This window comes from Pseudorasbora parva, chromosome 1 (assembly GCF_024679245.1).
Source record: "Pseudorasbora parva isolate DD20220531a chromosome 1, ASM2467924v1, whole genome shotgun sequence".
Lineage (NCBI taxonomy): Eukaryota > Metazoa > Chordata > Actinopteri > Cypriniformes > Gobionidae > Pseudorasbora > Pseudorasbora parva.
In genome coordinates, this window is record NC_090172.1 from 12,803,511 (window position 1) to 12,822,842 (window position 19,332).

At 38.5% G+C, this 19,332-nt stretch overlaps 1 protein-coding gene across 1 annotated transcript; it reads right to left on the reverse strand.

Annotated features, from left to right (window-relative positions):
- Window positions 1-2,922: 2,922 nt before the first annotated feature.
- LOC137047811 (mucin-5AC-like) lies at window positions 2,923-15,068 on the reverse strand. Its single transcript, XM_067425729.1, has 10 exons — window positions 8,818-15,068; window positions 8,447-8,607; window positions 8,144-8,315; window positions 7,791-8,035; window positions 6,048-6,231; window positions 5,653-5,836; window positions 5,359-5,537; window positions 5,198-5,267; window positions 4,947-5,077; window positions 2,923-3,641 (listed from the first exon to the last, which is right to left on the reverse strand). The coding sequence occupies exons 1-10, from the start codon at window positions 15,029-15,031 to the stop codon at window positions 3,586-3,588; spliced, it is 7,596 nt and encodes a 2,531-aa protein (XP_067281830.1). The 5' UTR covers window positions 15,032-15,068; the 3' UTR covers window positions 2,923-3,585.
- Between the last annotated feature and the right edge of the window lie 4,264 nt (window positions 15,069-19,332).

The window sequence follows — 19,332 nt, forward strand, 5'->3', positions numbered from 1 at the left end:
TGGCCGAGTCAGCCATCTGCTCTCTAATCACTCTTGCAGTTCTTTTATGCCATGCGTCAGTTTATGCATGCAATGCCTCAAGTCAGCCGCCGATCAGCCTGTGCAGCGCTCCATGAATTCGAACAAGCTTATAGGGATAGTTCATTAAAAAATAAAAATTTGCCCATGATTTAGTCACCCTCAAGACATCCTAGGTGTATATGACAGTCTTTTTTCAGATGAATAAAATTAGAGTTATATTTTAAAATGTCCTGGGTAATCCAAGCTTTATAATGGCATTCTTTTTCGAAGTCCATAAAAATGCATTTGTCCGTCAAAAAAACATGCTCCACACTGCTCCGGGAGGTTAATAAAGGCCTTCTGAAGTGAATCGATGTATTTGTGTAAGAAAAATACCTATATTTAAATCTTTATAAAGTGAAGTTTAGGCCGACCACCTTCTGTATTGAATTTAAGAAAAAAGTGTTGAATATTAAAGCATTTTGAACCGCAGAGGCACTTTCAACACTTTTTCCATGTAAGGCGATCGGCCGAAAATACAAATATAAAAAGTTTTAAATACAAACTCATTGATGATAAATTGATAATGAATTAATGATTATGCTTATGCTCTGCTTCTGAATCTCTATTTTAAATATTCATTTTGTTGTCTATACTGCTAAATATAACTTACTCATCGCCCTATTTTTTTGCCTATCAAGTTAAATTTGACATTGCTAGCTTTTAATCTAAATCACTACCATGCAATAGCTTTTCACTAGGCTGGAAGCTTTCCATCTTGGCACCCGGGTCTCCTGTTTTCTAAATTCATTTGACAACTGTGGTGAGCTGGATTATTAAATAGACTCTATCAAACAACTGTAGTAAGTTTTGGATTCATCAACAAATACGGTAAGCCATGTCTTCTTCTCCTATCATTGTCACTTGCACTGCATGATACATGTTTAGCATATCTATCTCTGTTGGCGAACAGGGCTTCACATGTGATAAATGTAAGGAAATAGTCAGACTGACGGAGATTTCAGAATTAGAGACATGCATCCAGACTTTACATGAAAGTAGTAAGAATCTAACAGCTTTAGACACTGATCTGATTTGGATGCCAATAGCTTAGTGAACTCTGTATATTGTTCGGTTCCGGTGGTAGCACCCGTGCAGCAGGGTTGGGTGACGATGAGAAGACAGTCACGGATCAAAAAACTACTCTTCCGTTCTGATTAGAATATCAAACAGGTTCTCCCCACTCAGTGATGCACCCACTGAGGATCTTGTTGAAAGTAGCCTAGTTATTGGTGATTCTATTACACAGAAGGTGAAAATAGAGACACCAACCACAATAGTCACATGTTTACCGGGAGGCATAGTGACTAACATTAAAGCAAATTTAAAAGTGCTGGCTAATCTAATCGGAAATTCTCTAAGATTATTATTCATGTCGGCACTAATGATGTTTGACTTCACCAGTCAGAGATCACCAAAATAAATATTAAAGAAGTGTGTGAACTTACAAGTACGATGTCGCGTAAAGTGTTTTGCTCTGGTCCCCTCCCTGTTTAAAGGAGGAATGAGATATTTAGCAGATCATCATCACTCAATGGCTGGTTGTCTAAGTGGTGTCCACAAAATAACATAGGGATGATAGACAATTGGAAAAGTTTTGGGGCAGACCTGTTGAAGATAGATGCTCCTGGGCTGGTGCTGCTCTTCTCTCTAGTAATTTGGCACATAGTCTTAGAGCTAAACCTTGACTCACTGGGGTTATGGCTTTTTGCAAAATGCCACATGCTTTCAATGCAAAATGCTGAACAGTTAGTTACTCCGTTCAGATTATTGTAATGCTCTACTGAGTAGTTGCCCTACTCAGTTAATAAACTGCAGCTGGTCCAAAATGCAGCAGCTTAAGGTTCTTACTAGAACCAGGAAGTATGATCATAGTAGCCCAGTTCTGTCAACACTGCACTGGCTCCCTATTAAACGCATACATTTTAAAACCTTGCTTATTACTTACAACCGAGCCAACACATCCATGTGGAAAGGGGTTGCATCTGGGGCCCACCTGGGCTACACAACTGGGACCCAGATAATTTTGTCCTCAGTTTCCATGGAGGCCCCACTTGGGTCTGCCCACATGGGTTAATGACGGGACCCAGATAGGTGTTATGAAGAGCTCTTATGGGCCACAACGGGTAAATATATATATGGGCTAGCATATTTCTGTTTGGGTTACCTTATTTTACAGTAAACCCTGTAATAAAAACATTACATGTAACCCACTAAACTACACAAAAATGTTAAAGGTATTCAACAGAAACCAGTAGTTCATGCTTTACTTTATCATGCAAGGATTATTTAGAATAATTTGAAAATGACTAAAATTACATTTATCACTTTATAATACAAAAGTATCAACAACAAAAAAACTTATTTTGAAAAACTATGTTTATATATGTATATCTGTACACTCAAAGTTTATGTATTTCACAAACAAAGCGAAAAAAACAGTGCAGCTCCTCACTCCCCGCTCTCCCAGTGGCCCTTTGAAAAGTTCAAATTAATCAACCATTGTGTCACTTTTTTATTCCCTTTTTCACAGTTAAAGCCTTTTGGTGCCCCACAACAAGTTGATCTTGATGAAAAGCTCAGCAGGGTCAGAAAAAAACAGATGGCGAAGAAACGACACATGCTTACTGCAAAAAGAAATAAGGTGAAGAATTAAGTGTGGACCCATAAGAAACCCTTTAGTCTCCAGCATCACCATTCTCCAGAAGTGCAAGTTGTCAGAATCTCAGACACTTCAGTTAGCTAAATAATCCTAAAAAAAATTAACCCACTTAATAAGAAGCACAAGAAGCACAAACAATGTGTTGTAAAATACATTTTTATGGTTAAAGCAATAAAGGGTTTAGCTCCCCAGTACATGAGCAAGCTCTTAACACATTATACTCCATCAACATCTATTGCGGTCTCAAAATTAATCAATCAATTCCCTATGGACAATCAAGTACCGCCCCAACGGTTTCTCATGTTCAAGAGCCAGCTCACTTGAAGTAAAGAATCACAACTTTTGCTTCATGCCAACTTTAATATTGTAGTTTGTCAACCTTCCCTTTTAATATAATTATAGGGCAGCAGAGGTTAATGCAAATGTGACAATAACATTCAATCACTTTTTTTGTTAAAAAAGTTACATGGAGTAGCTTTAAAGAAAAATCTAACATTAGATATTGACAAAGTGATGACTATTAGAGACTGAGAGATAGCAAGTAAGTTTAATGTTGAAATAATGAACAGAAGTATTTATTCAATTTAGTACAAAAACACTACACCACCACTGTTTACACAATATGCCCTTTGTAATGTATGAATACACTTCTACATACAGCATATTTTATATATATTTTTTGTCATTTATATATTATCTATATTTAAACAAACATTTAAAAAAATAAGCATTTAAAAGTAATATTTTGATTTAAGTGTAACCATTCTGTTATCTTTTTTTTACCGAAATGGTTCTGGTTCTAGTGCTGGTGTGTTGCTGAAATCTGAGTCGGTGCTGGATGGGAGAACTGCGAACTGCAAACCTCAGACTGCCACCCCATGTTTCAGACGGAGTCCCCATGTGACGGAGTCCTTATAACCTGCCCATAAACAAACAGTGCTTCTGAGAACATATTTTAATATTCAAAGTAATTATAATTCAGAATTACAAAATAAAATCAAGTTATTCTATGCCAGGCAAAAGGCATTTCCAACATGCAAAACAACCGATGCAGACTGGCACATTTAGTTGACTGACTTGTTGGGATATAAGAATCGATATCGGTTCATTAATATGAATAATGATTCAAATCTGCTAATCAATCATGTGAACCCAGCTCCAGGACAAAACCCATTATGCTTCGTAGTTGATTTATTTTTGTATATTATTTTCACTGTATATTGGTGGACAAGCCAATTCCAGATGTATAAAAAAAATACTGCCATAATTCTTTTGTAAATCATTTTTCACTGGAATAGCCAAGCCTGTTAATTATAATAGGGTGTCAGCATACTTTTGGCCATATAGGGTATAGACTTTATATTCCTTAAAGTAAAAAATGAAAGTAGAATTGTAGTGCAGCCTGCGAGTTGTGAAATACAAATTTTAAAAGGGGAAAAAAAGTATTGTGATATGTTTCAAAGTAACATCCACATGGATGGCAGGACCCAAGGTTTCCCAGCAGAACATTGCAAATGCATCAAATTGCCTCCGCCAGTTTGCCTTCTTCCCATAGTGCATCCTGGTGCCTTGTGTTCCCCAGGAAAGCGACAAACACATGCCCAGCCATCCACGTGATGTAAAAGAAAACATGATTCATCAGACCAGTTCACCATCTTCCATTGCTCTGTGGTTCTGATGCCCACTGTTAGCACTTTCGGCGGTGAACAGGAGTCCACATTGGCACCCTCACTGGTCTGCGGCTATGCAGCTCCATACACATTAAGCAACAAACTGTGATGCACTGTGTATTCTGAAACCTTTCTATTAGAAGCAGCATTAACGCCTGCGCTCCCCACGTGCATCATTGAGCCTTGGCCGCCTATGACCCCGTCACTTGTCCACCACTATTCCTTCCTTGGACCACTTTTGATAAATACTGACCACTGCACACTAGGAACACCCCACAATGACTGCAGTTTTGGAGATGCTCTGACCCAGTCGTCTAGCCACCGCAATTTAGCTCTTGTCAAACTATCTCAAATCATTACACTTGGCCATTTTTTCCCGCTTCTAACATTAACTTTAAGGACAAAATGTTCATTGCTGCCTAATATATCCCACCCACTAACAGAGCTATGATGAAGAAATAATTGTCATAATGTTGATTGGTGTATATATATATACATTAGAGTCTTTAAAGGTGATTAAAGCATTGATATAATAAATAGAAAATTACACTTACCACAGCTTGGAACGCAGATATTAGAATTATGTCGCAAACGTGTGGTACCACTTGGGCAGTAACATCCCTCCCATTTTATCGATTTCAAATTACTGAATGCATTATTGCCATGTAAATATTTTACATTAAATCTAAAATCATACAGAAAATAGTGATTAATAATTTCCTTCCAACTTCATTTTTATATATAGCAAATGTTAAATATGTATGCATTCTTAGGTTTTCTGAATATTTTTCAAGATTTGAAATACCTTCCATCACAGGCTGGTTCCACTTGAGGACCACATGCTACATATATTTGTGGCATTGTACACTTAACGTCTGAAGTGAAAATATGTAGTAACATGTGTTTATAAAACCAACAATGAATGTTATTCTGTTGCAGTTCTGTTAAGAAAATAAATATACTGACCACACATTCCATTGGTTGCATCTCTCCAGTCTACACATACTCCTACCATAGCACATTTCTTAGCATAGGCCTGCAGTCTAGCACAGCCAACTGTTTCGTTGTTCATGTTACACACATCAATGTTACATGCTGACATATAGGGCTCAGGAGGAATGAAGTTATGGCATTTCTCAAAGAGTCTGTTGAGTTGAACAATGCGGAAACCATTATAATTAACCCCATTTAACTGATTTAAAAATAATAATGTTTTGCGTTTTTTTTTAAATTGTATTAATAGTTTAATGACATACTTACTTGCTTTCAATGACTTTGCATATTGCAGAAGAAGGGCATGGCACTGATTTAGACTGATGTCTTGCCGACAGAAGGTTTTTGTTGTTATTATGAAAATACCAATATGGAGCCATGTCTTGGCAAGATGATATAATGGTGCCATTTGGCAAGCGACAATCATTTGTTTGGTTATTATCACACACACCTAAAAAGACAAAATCATAGCTTAAAAAGTCCCTGAAAACAAGACTGTGACAACATATTCAAATAATCATAATTTTTCATTTCTGTTTAAAATATAACTGGAAACATAGAAATATTAAAGTACAAGAACAACACATTCACAAAATATTAAATCTTACTCTACACTCAGACAACCCAGCAGTGCAATCATTATTTTAAGACTATGAACCTACCACAATGGCCTTCTGTGTTACCATGGAACTTTTCCCATGGGAGGTTGATGGAAAAAATTGTGCCGGTAAAAGAGATCTGTACACCAATCTCAGATATGACTACAAGAGACTCGTTGCCATTCTCTGTGGCACGGACATCTTTACTTTGGAATGGCAGCTTGACTTCCTTGTGGTTCATATAAATCTAAAAACAGAAAACAAACAATTCAAAGCATAAACTTCTATGTTATTAACATTCCATTTTATGGCACTTATCTATATAACCTTCTCAGAAAAATTCAGTCAATGAAAATGTCTAAGGGTTACATATGGAACATATGTTCCCTGAGAAGTTACAAGACGCTGCGTCATGTTGTTGATGCCATGGGAAAACTTCAGTGGAACTGATGTCTGAAGCAAAATCACACAAACCTTTATTTGGCCATGGTTATAAAAGGGTGTCCACATTAAATCAATTTGAACTGCCTAAAGAAAGACTTAAAGGCATGCCTGAAGTATGTCAACACAACGCTATTCTTCAACGCTATTACGTTTCCATCTAAGACATTTGTACCCACTACACCATCCTGAATAAATGCCTGTATATCAGCTGTGAAAAGTGCAGCTAACTAATCATAGCGTAGGTTGGCCATACAAAAAGCATACACAAAACGGATAGCAAGTGATCAAGTGCCTTAGTGCCTAGAATAGCGGAAAGGTTCTGCAGCTTGGATGCCTCCTTAATATTTCTGGTAGGGATGCCTTCAACAACAGACTCTAAGACCAAAAACATGTAGGTAATCTCTAGGTAAAAAAAGAAAGAAATATCTTGCTTCATCTGTGTCTGTCGACAACTTCCACTCTGGAAGAGGGTAGTCTGCTACTCTGCCACTGTCCCCAGGCCTCTAAAAATGGAAAAGCTCTCTAAAAGCATGTACTTCAATGTCCAGTCTCGAAGAACTGGAGAAGGCTACAGAAGAGAGCGAGGGAAACCGTGTTTTGCGCTCAATATGAACTGCCTGCACTAACATATCTACACGTCTACATCATCACCTCCAAGATACAATGCTGGTGACATATGAGAAAGTCGGATACTTATTGTGATAAGTCCACTATGTGTCTCTACCTGCCATAGAAGAAGAACACACATGGCAAATCCATCAACCTCTTACAAAGGAACAAACACAACCTTTTTTCATTCACACATACACAAATGACCTTCTGAAAACAAAGAAGCTACAATAATAAACATTTTGTGAATTAGATTAACAGCTATTTAAGAACTTGTCTGGGGACAGTGGTGGATGAGTCTGGAATCATCACAAATTAATAATGTTAAAGCTGCAGTCCATAACTTTTTGTGCTCTAGCGGTTAATAAACAGAACTACATGCGTCTTTCAGAAGGGACTGTGCTCCTTCGCGGTAGTTCCTACCAATCTGCTCGGAAACAGTCCAAATATAAACACTTATTATAAGTCTACTATAATGGTCAAGGGCAAGACAAAAACAGAGTTAGGAAAATTGATTCATGTTGTATTCATTCTCAGATAATGGATTCATTTTCATTATATAATTTTTGTAAATCCTGGACACAAAAGTGTTCTTGAAAGTTGAAAGTTAGGGACTGCAGCTTTGACATCATACTGAAAAGGTGTGCCAGATCATTTTAATGGATTTTTTTTTTAAATTCTCACATAAGAAATCTGAAATTTAAAATAAAAAATTGGATTAAAAACAAACAAACAAAGATTTAGCTCATTTACCAAATTCATTACAATTCCACCAGAAATCCTCTGAGTCATGGTGATCTCAGAAGATTTGTAGTGAACCTTCAAGGCCTTGGGGCAGGAAGGACCATCTTCAAAATCACAGACATTAACAACTGCAACACTAAAATTATACTTTGTATCAATTTCTTGCATAAGCACATAGGTGGAGTTTCCTTGAAAAGGGTAATATTTTCCATCAAATGTGGTATAATGTAGGTCGAGAAAGCCAGTGCAGAAACCTGAAACATTTAAAAATGAACATATACAGTTAATTTATGCTGTGCAACAAACATTGTGATACAGTAATTTGATACTTCAGTAGAACATTACTGTAGCCATTAACTCACATTGGCACTCATATTTAAAACAACATCCAGACTCGTCAGCAACTTTTATGGGGGCAAATTTGTTCTCACACACAGGATACTCTACAGGATCACAGTGTACTGGTTTATGCTTAATTGTACCATTTGTGCATGTTCCTAAATAGCAATTTCCCACATGAATAGATTCACCATTCTAGAAAGAAAGAAAAAGAAAGAAAGAATAGTTATTAAGTGGCGTTGCAGTGTAATTGAAGTTACTCAAAGAAAACTAAATCTGGAATATATAATATATTATGCATGAACCTTAAATATAAAAGTACATACTTTTAGGGGAGGCATATATTTATCACAGTTGTGACCTAAGGGCAATACTGCTGTTAAACAGGGTTGTGATAATTTTATCACATCACACTTCTCTTCTGTTTTGACACATTTTGCAATGTAACACCATCCATCGCCATCAGTTTTATTGTAAATTTCCGATTCTGTGGAATAAGAAAAATAATTAATTTAATTTAAAAAAGGTCAAAACATTCAATATTTAATATGTATTTTATTCATTGTGACAAAATTTATATATATATATATATATATATATATATATATATACACACACACACACACACACACACACACACACACACACACACACACACACACATATATATATATATACCCTTGGATATTAAAATTACCTGGCTTAAATGTTTTGCCATAAATTTCACAGACACAATCTTGATGTGCAGTAATGTGACCTCTTGATGAACCTGTGATAATTGGCAAACTTGGTGTGGTTATAATTGTGCTGTGGGAAAAATACTGATCTGTTTGTGAAATTTTTGATGATATTCCACACAATCCACGACAACATAATACTTTAATCTCATAATCAAAACATTGCTGTGTAACACCTTGGTTCTTGTTTAAACAAATTAGTCCATCTTGTGAATTGCATGTTACTACCTGTCCCAGTTGTGAAAGTAGTAGTCCAGGATAAAGTTTTGCATGGCATTCAACCTCAGTTGGAGCAGAGCAGATGTTAATATATGTGTTTGTTATTGTTTTTATAGGTACAATTTCACCACCTTCAGGCCCTGATGTTGGGCTGCCAAAGTCCATCCAATCTGACCACTGGCAAATACATTTAGAACTAAATGTTTTTGAAATGGTCATAGCTCTTGCTGGGAGTACTGTGGATGTGCTTACATTTGTGGAGGGATTGTTTAAAGCTTGAGCCAATTCTGCTGGTAGAGATGCACTAACACAGTCTTGATGACAACACAACAATCTCATCTCGTAGTCAAAGCACTGCTGGGTAAAATTTTGTTTTTTATTTAGGCAAACAAGCCCATCTTTAAGATTACACTTTACTGTCTGGCCAAGCTTTGAAACAGGAAGTCCAGGATAATGTTTTGCACGGCATTCAATTCCCTGTGGTATTGAGCAGGTGGTTGGATAGGTGTCAGTAATGAGTTTCACTGGTATTATTTTACCGCCTTCAGGGCCTGTCGTTGGGTTGCCAAAGTCCACCCATTTTGACCACTGGCAAATACATTTAGAATTAAATGTTTTTGAAATTGTTGTGGTCGTAGCTCTCTTCGGGAGTACTGTGGTTGTGCTTACACTTGTGGAGGAGTTGTGTAAAGCTTGAGTTGATGCTGCTGGTAGAGACGCACTAACACAGTCTCGATGACAACACAACAATCTCATCTCGTAGTCAAAGCACTGCTGAGTAATATTTTGGTTTTTATTTAGGCAAACAAGTCCATCTTTAAGATTACACTTTACTGCCTGGCCTAGCTTTGAAACAGGAAGTCCAGGATAATGTTTTGCACGGCATTCAATCCCCTCTGTAATTGAGCAGGTGGTTGGATAGGTGTCAGTAATGAGTTTGACTGGTATTAGTTTACCGCCTTCAGCCCCTTTTGTTGGGCTGCCAAAGTCCACCCATTTTGACCACTGGCATATACATTTAGAAGGAAATGTTTTTGAAGTTGTTGTAGTGTTAGCTCTTGTTGTGGGTACTGTGGTTGAGCTTACACTTGTGGAGGAGTTGTGTAAAGCAAGATTCAATGCTGCTGGCAGAGATGCGCTAACACAGTCTCGATGACAACACAACAATCTCATCTCGTAGTCAAAGCACTGCTGGGTAATATTTTGGTTTTTATTCAGGCAAACAAGTCCATCTTTAAGATTACACTTTACTGCCTGGCCTAGCTTTGAAACAGGAAGTCCAGGATAATGTTTTGCACGGCATTCAATTCCCTGTGTTATTGAGCAGGTGGTTGGATAGGTGTCAGTAATGAGTTTGACTGGTATTAGTTCACCGCCTTCAGCCCCTTTTGTTGGGCTGCCAAAGTCCACCCATTTTGACCACTGGCATATACATTTAGAAGGAAATGTTTTTGAAGTGGTTGTAGTCTTAGCTCTTGTTGTGGTTACTGTGGTTGAGCTTACACTTGTGGAGGAGTTGTATAAAGTGAGATTCAATGCTGCTGGTAGAGATGTGCTAACACAGTCTCGATGACAACACAACAATCTAATTTCGTAGTCAAAGCACTGCTGGGTAATATTTTGGTTTTTATTTAAGCAAACAAGCCCATCTTTAAGATTACACCTTACTGTCTGGCCAAGCTTTGAAACAGGAAGTCCATTAAAATGTTTTGCACGGCATTCAATTCTCTGTGGTAATGAGCAGGTGGTTGGAAAGGTGTCAGTGATGATTTTGACTGGTATTATTGTACCACCTTCAGGGCCGGTTGTTGGGCCACCAAAATCCAACCATTTTGACCAATGACAAATGCATGCAGAGGTAGGAGTAAGTTGGGTTTGTTTTGATGTATTGGAAGGTATAGAAGTTGCTAATTGTGTACTTAAATGCAATGCTGTTGTTGCTGAAGCTGACATCCTAGGAGTAGTTGTTGGTGCCTCTGTGGAGTTGTCACATTTTCCATGACAGCATAATACTCTGATGTCATAGTCAAAGCATTGTTTGGTAATATCTTGATTTTTGTTAAGACACAGGAGTCCATCTTTTGCATTACATATCACAACCTGTCCAAGTTGTGAAAGAGAAAGTTCAGGGTAAAGTTTTGCACGGCATTCTAAATCTTTTGGTGCTGAGCAAATGGAAGGAAAGTTGTCAGTTATTCTTTTGGTGGAAATTATTTCTCCACCTTCAGGACTAGTTGTTACGCTACCGAAGTTCATCCAGTCTGACCAATGGCATTTGCATCCAAGGGTAGGTTTATGCAAGGGTATTTTTGGTGTCAGTGCTGTAGAGCTGCCACAGCTTCCATCACAGCAGAATACTCTAATCTCATAGTCAAAGCATTTATGTGTAATGTCTTGGTGTTTGTTCAAGCACACAAGACCATCTTTGGCATTACATTTCACAACCTGGTTTAGCTGGGACAGAGACAATCTGGGGTACTTTTTTGCACGACATTCGACTTCCTTTGGCACAGAGCAGATGGTAGGGTTACTGTCCAAAATTTTTTTGATTGATACTGTTTCACCACCTTCAGGACCTGTTGTTGGGCCCCCAAAATCCAACCATTTTGACCAATGACAAATGCATGCAGAGGTAGGAGTAGGTTGGTTTGGTCTTGACATATTTGAAGGCATAGAAGTAGCTGAAGGTGTACTTGAAGAAATCAATGCTTTTCTTGTTGAAGCTGACAACTTAGGAGTAGTTGTTGGTGCCTCTGTGGAGTTGTCACATTTTCCATGACAGCATAATACTCTGATGTCATAGTCAAAGCATTGCTGAGTAAAATCTTGATTTTTGTTAAGACACAGGAGCCCATCTTTTGCATTACATATCACAACCTGGCCAAGTTGTGAAAGAGAAAGTTCAGGGTAAAGTTTTGCACGGCATTCTAATTCTTTGGGTGCTGAGCAGATTGAAGGATAGGTGTCCGTTATTCTTTTGATGGAAATTACTTCTCCACCTTCATGACCAGTTGCTAAGCTACCAAAGTCCATCCAGTCTGACCAATGGCATTTGCATCCAAGGGTAGGAGCAAGCAATGGTATTTTTGGTGTCAGTGCTGTGGTACTGTCACACTTTCCACTGCAGCAGAATACTCTAATCTCATAGTCAAAGCATTGCTGAGTAATATCTTGATTTTTGTTAAGACACACAAGCCCATCTTTTGCATTACATATCACAACCTGGCCAAGCTGTGAAAGAGAAAGTTTAGGGTAATGTTTTGCACGGCATTCTAATTCTTTTGGTGCTGAGCAGATGGAAGGATGGGTGTCAGTTATTTGTTTGATCGAAATTATTTCTCCACCTTTAGGACCAGTTGCTAAGCTACCAAAGTCCATCCAGTCTGACCAATGGCATTTGCATCCAAGGGTAGGAGTAAGCAAGGGTATTTTTGGTGTCATTGCTGTGGTACTGCCACAGTTTCCACCACAGCAGAATACTCTTATCTCATAGTCAAAGCATTGCTGGGTAATATTTTGATTTTTGTTAAGACAAACAAGCCCATCTTTTGCATTACATATCACAACCTGGCCAAGCTGTGAAAGAGAAAGTTTAGGGTAATGTTTTGCACGGCATTCTAATTCTTTTGGTGCTGAGCAGACGGAAGGATAGGTGTCAGTTATTCTTTTGATGGAAATTATTTCTCCACCTTCAGGACTGGTTGTTACACTACCAAAATTTATCCAGTCTGACCAATGGCATTTGCATCCAAGGGTAGGTTTAAGCAAGGGTATTTTTGGTGTGGTACTGCCACAGTTTCCATCACAGCAGAATACTCTAATCTCATAGTCAAAGCATTGATGTGTAATGTCTTGGTGTTTGTTCAAGCACACAAGACCATCTTTGGCATTACATTTCACAACCTGGTTTAGCTGGGAAAGAGACAATCCAGGGTACTGTTTTGCACGACATTCAACTTTCTTTGGTACAGAGCAGATGGTAGGATTACTGTCCAAAATATTTTTGATTGACACCGTTTCACCACCTTCAGGGCCTGTTGTTGGGCCCCCAAAGTCCAACCACTCTGACCAAAGACAAAGGCAGCCAGGGTTAGAAGTAAGTGTGGCTGTTTTAGACAGTGGAGAAGTTGTTGAAGCAGTTGATAGGAATATTGAACTTATTGGAGTTGTGTATATACTTGTAACACTAGAGAAATGTTGAGCTGTTAGTGTTGTAGACGGTAGGGTAGGTATGATAGGGGACAAAGTAGGTGTTGGAATTATGGATGGGATTGTACTCTCGCTTGTTTTTTTTGTATTTGGTGATACAGATGTGCTACCTGATGAAACCATAGTGGTGGTTTGACATTGTGTTGTGATGCTATTGTTTCCAACACAACAAAGCACTCTTATCTCATAGTCAAAGCATTGCTGTTCAGGGCCTTGGTTTTTGTTGAAACAAATCAGTCCATCTTTCACATTACATTTCACAACCTGTCCAAGCTGTGAAAAAGAAACTTCAGGATAAAGTTTTGCACGGCATTCCACATCCTTTAGTGATGTGCAGATGGGAGAATAGGTGTCAGTTATTTGTTTAATATGTACTATTTCACCACCATCAAGTCCTGTTGTTGGGCTACCAAAATTACTCCATTCTGACCAACTGCAAATACACCCAGGGGTAGGAATAAGGGTCATTGACTTTGATGTTATGGAAGTTGGAGAAACTGTTAAAGAACTTGCTGTGGATGTTACTGAAATTGTAGATATGCTTGTATAAGTGGAGGAACTTTGGACAGTTGCCGTTGTAGTTGACGGTATAGGCAAGCTTGTTGATGACATCCAAAAAGTAGCTGGAGTTGGGGATTTAGTTGAAAAGTTGCCACATTTGCTGTCACAACAGAATACTTTAATTTCGTAGTCAAAGCATTGCTGTCTGAGGCTTTGGTTTTTGTTAGAGCAGACCAGTCCATCTTTTATATTACATTTTACGACCTGACCAAGCTGCGAAAGAGGAACTTCAGGGTAAAGTTTAGCACGACACTCCACTTCTTTTGGTGCTGAGCAGATGGTAGACAAGGTAGAAGCAGGTATTACTTTACCACCTTTAACACCTGTTGTTGGGGGACCAAAGTCATTCCAGTCGGACCAATAGCAAAAACATAGCGGGGTAGGAGTATAGGTGGTTGTTTTTAATGTTGTGAAAGTTGGAGAAGTTACTGAAGGAGATGTAGAAAATGTTGTTGTCATTGGAGTAAGAGATATGCTTGTTACATTGTAGGAGATGCCAGCTGAAAAGGTTGCTGAAGGTGTACCAGTAGAAACTGCTGGTATATTTGTGGATATGCTTTTCCTAGTAGCTGGAATCTGGACTGTTGTTTTTTTAACCTGTTGTGTAAAAGTGCTTGTGTTTATTTTTTGGACAATTACTGTTGAAGTTGGTAGTATATTGCTGCTTGATGATATCCATGTAGCTGTTGTAGTTAAGGATTGAGTTGTCATGCTTGTACTTTTAGAGGAATTGGACTGGACTGTTGGTGTTTTAGTTGGTGGTGTAGTTATGCCAGGTGAAAATAATAGTGAAGGTTTACCAGTAGAGAGTATTGTTGAGTGAGATGTGGATATGCCTTTCGCAGTGGGAGAACTCTGTACTGTTGATGTTGTTACTTGTTGTGTCAACTTGATTGTTGATGAAGGGGGAGGTGTAGCAGGAAACTTAGTTGAAGTATTTTTTTTAGTTGGAGACATGCTTGTACTTGAGAGGGAAATAAGGCTTAATGATGTCGTAGTCGGAGGTATAGGCATGCTTGTTGAATAAGTTGGTAAAGGTGTACCAGAAGAAATTGCTGTTGATGGATTATTAGACATGTTTGTAACAACGGAGGAACTATGCACTGTTGATGTTATATTTGGTGCTATATGCATTCCTGTTGATGAAATACTTGTAGCTGTTGATCTTAAAGATTGTGTTGTCATTCTTGTAGTATTCTGGACTGTTGATGCTTTAGATGGATGTATAGTCGTGCCAGTTGAAAATAATTGGGAAGAGGTATCAGTCGAGATTGTTGTTGGAGCTGTGGATATGCTTTTATCAGTGGGGGAACTCTGGACTGTTGGTATTGTAACTTGTTGTGTCAACCTGATTGTTGATGAAATGGAAGGTGTAACAGGAAACTTAGTTGAAGTTGTTGTTGTACTTGGTGGCATGCTTGTACTTGGGGAGGAAGTAAGGCTTAATGATGTCGTATTCGAAGGTATAGGCATGCTTGTTGAATAAGTTGGTAAAGGTGTACCAGAAGAAATGGTTGTTGATGGATTTTTAGATATGCTTGTAACAACGAAGGAACTATGCACTGTTGATGTTATAGTTGGTGCTATATGTGTTCTTGTTGATGACATATTTGTAGCTGTTACACTTACAGATTGTGTTGTCATTCTTGTAGTATTCTGGACTGCTGATGCTTTAGATGGATGTATAGTCGTGCCAGTTGAAAACAATTGGGAAGAGGTATCAGTCGAGATTGTTGTTGGAGCTGTGGATATGCTTTTATCAGTGGGGGAACTCTGGACTGTTGGTATTGTAACTTGTTGTGTCAACCTGATTGTTGATGAAATGGAAGGTGTAACAGGAAACTTAGTTGAAGTTGTTGTTGTACTTGGTGGCATGCTTGTACTTGGGGAGGAAGTAAGGCTTAATGATGGCGTAGTCGGAGGTATAGCCATGCTTGTTGAATAAGTTGGTAAAGGTGTACCAGAAGAAATTGCTGTTGATGGATTATTAGACATGCTTGTAACAACAGAGGAACTATGCACTGTTGATGTTATATTTGGTGCTATATGCATTCCTGTTGATGACATACTTGTAGCTGTTGATCTTAAAGATTGTGTTGTCATTCTTGTAGTATTCTGGACTGCTGATGCTTTAGATGGATGTATAGTCGTGCCAGTTGAAAATAATTGGGAAGAGGTATCAGTCGAGATTGTTGTTGGAGCTGTGGATATGCTTTTATCAGTGGGGGAACTCTGGACTGTTGGTATTGTAACTTGTTGTGTCAACCTGATTGTTGATGAAATGGAAGGTGTAACAGGAAACTTAGTTGAAGTTGTTGTTGTACTTGGTGGCATGCTTGTACTTGGGGAGGAAGTAAGGCTTAATGATGTCGTATTCGAAGGTATAGGCATGCTTGTTGAATAAGTTGGTAAAGGTGTACCAGAAGAAATGGTTGTTGATGGATTTTTAGATATGCTTGTAACAACGAAGGAACTATGCACTGTTGATGTTATAGTTGGTGCTATATGTGTTCTTGTTGATGACATATTTGTAGCTGTTACACTTACAGATTGTGTTGTCATTCTTGTAGTATTCTGGACTGCTGATGCTTTAGATGGATGTATAGTCGTGCCAGTTGAAAACAATTGGGAAGAGGTATCAGTCGAGATTGTTGTTGGAGCTGTGGATATGCTTTTATCAGTGGGGGAACTCTGGACTGTTGGTATTGTAACTTGTTGTGTCAACCTGATTGTTGATGAAATGGAAGGTGTAACAGGAAACTTAGTTGAAGTTGTTGTTGTACTTGGTGGCATGCTTGTACTTGGGGAGGAAGTAAGGCTTAATGATGGCGTAGTCGGAGGTATAGCCATGCTTGTTGAATAAGTTGGTAAAGGTGTACCAGAAGAAATTGCTGTTGATGGATTATTAGACATGCTTGTAACAACAGAGGAACTATGCACTGTTGATGTTATATTTGGTGCTATATGCATTCCTGTTGATGACATACTTGTAGCTGTTGATCTTAAAGATTGTGTTGTCATTCTTGTAGTATTCTGGACTGCTGATGCTTTAGATGGATGTATAGTCGTGCCAGTTGAAAACAATTGGGAAGAGGTATCAGTTGAGATTGTTGTTGGAGCTGTGGATATGCTTTTATCAGTGGTGGAACTCTGGACTGTTGGTACTGTAACTTGTTGTGTCAACCTGATTGTTGATGAAATGGAAGGTGTAACAGGAAACTTAGTTGAAGTTGTTGCTGTACTTGTTATCATGCTTGTACTTGGGGAGGAAGTAAGGCTTAATGATGTCGTAGTCGGAGGTATAGGCATGCTTGTTGAATAAGTTGGTAAAGGTGTACCAGAAGAAATTGCTGTTGATGGATTATTAGACATGCTTGTAACAACGGAGGAACTATGCACTGTTGATGTTATATTTGGTGCTATATGCATTCCTGTTGATGACATACTTGTAGCTGTTGATCTTAAAGATTGTGTTGTCATTCTTGTAGTATTCTGGACTGCTGATGCTTTAGATGATTGTATAGTCGTGCCAGTTGAAAACAATTGGGAAGAGGTATCAGTCGAGATTGTTGTTGGAGCTGTGGATATGCTTTTATCAGTGGGGGAACTCTGGACTGTTGGTATTGTAACTTGTTGTGTCAACCTGATTGTTGATGAAATGGAAGGTGTAACAGGAAACTTAGTTGAAGTTGTTGTTGTACTTGGTGGCATGCTTGTACTTGGGGAGGAAGTAAGGCTTAATGATGTCGTATTCGAAGGTATAGGCATGCTTGTTGAATAAGTTGGTAAAGGTGTACCAGAAGAAATGGTTGTTGATGGATTTTTAGATATGCTTGTAACAACGAAGGAACTATGCACTGTTGATGTTATAGTTGGTGCTATATGTGTTCTTGTTGATGACATATTTGTAGCTGTTACACTTACAGATTGTGTTGTCATTCTTGTAGTATTCTGGACTGCTGATGCTTTAGATGGATGTATAGTCGTGCCAGTTGAAAACAATTGGGAAGAGGTATCAGTCGAGATTGTTGTTGGAGCTGTGGATATGCTTTTATCAGTGGGGGAACTCTGGACTGTTGGTATTGTAACTTGTGTCAACCTGATTGTTGATGAAATGGAAGGTGTAACAGGAAACTTAGTTGAAGTTGTTGTTGTACTTGGTGGCATGCTTGTACTTGGGGAGGAAGTAAGGCTTAATGATGGCGTAGTCGGAGGTATAGCCATGCTTGTTGAATAAGTTGGTAAAGGTGTACCAGAAGAAATTGCTGTTGATGGATTATTAGACATGCTTGTAACAACGGAGGAACTATGCACTGTTGATGTTATATTTGGTGCTATATGCATTCCTGTTGATGACATACTTGTAGCTGTTGATCTTAAAGATTGTGTTGTCATTCTTGTAGTATTCTGGACTGCTGATGCTTTAGATGGATGTATAGTCGTGCCAGTTGAAAACAATTGGGAAGACGTATCAGTCGAGATTGTTGTTGGAGCTGTGGATATGCTTTTATCAGTGGGGGAACTCTGGACTGTCGGTATTGTAACTTGTTGTGTCAACCTGATTGTTGATGAAATGGAAGGTGTAACAGGAAACTTAGTTGAAGTTGTTGCTGTACTTGTTGTCATGCTTGTACTTGGGGAGGAAGTAAGGCTTAATGATGTCGTAGTCGGAGGTATAGGCATGCTTGTTGAATAAGTTGGTAAAGGTGTACCAGAAGAAATTGATGTTGATGGATTATTAGACATGCTTGTAACAACGGAGGAACTATGCACTGTTGATGTTATATTTGGTGCTATATGCATTCCTGTTGATGACATACTTGTAGCTGTTGATCTTAAAGATTGTGTTGTCATTCTTGTAGTATTCTGGACTGCTGATGCTTTAGATGGATGTATAGTCGTGCCAGTTGAAAACAATTGGGAAGAGGTATCAGTCGAGATTGTTGTTGGAGCTGTGGATATGCTTTTATCAGTGGGGGAACTCTGGACTGTTGGTATTGTAACTTGTTGTGTCAACCTGATTGTTGATGAAATGGAAGGTGTAACAGGAAACTTAGTTGAAGTTGTTGCTGTACTTGTTGTCATGCTTGTACTTGGGGAGGAAGTAAGGCTTAATGATGTCGTAGTCGGAGGTATAGGCATGCTTGTTGAATAAGTTGGTAAAGGTGTACCAGAAGAAATTGCTGTTGATGGATTATTAGACATGCTTGTAACAACAGAGGAACTATGCACTGTTGATGTTATATTTGGTGCTATATGCATTCCTGTTGATGACATACTTGTAACTGTTGATCTTAAAGATTGTGCTGTCATTCTTGTAGTATTCTGGACTGCTGATGCTTTAGATGGATGTATAGTCGTGCCAGTTGAAAACAATTGGGAAGAGGTATCAGTTGAGATTAATGTTGGAGCTGTGGATATGCTTTTATCAGTGGGGGAACTCTGGACTGTTGGTATTGTAACTTGTTGTGTCAACCTGATTGTTG

Coding starts and splice junctions, on each gene's coding strand:
- LOC137047811 (XM_067425729.1), bottom strand. CDS start 15,031: ATGACAACACAATCTTTAAGATCAACAGCTACAAGTATTTCATCAACA. Junction 5,538..5,652: donor TGCAAAGTCATTGAAAGCAA/GTAAGTATGTCA, acceptor TCAACTCAACAG/ACTCTTTGAGAAATGCCATA. Junction 3,642..4,946: donor TATCTGCGTTCCAAGCTGTG/GTAAGTGTAATT, acceptor GTTTATGGGCAG/GTTATAAGGACTCCGTCACA.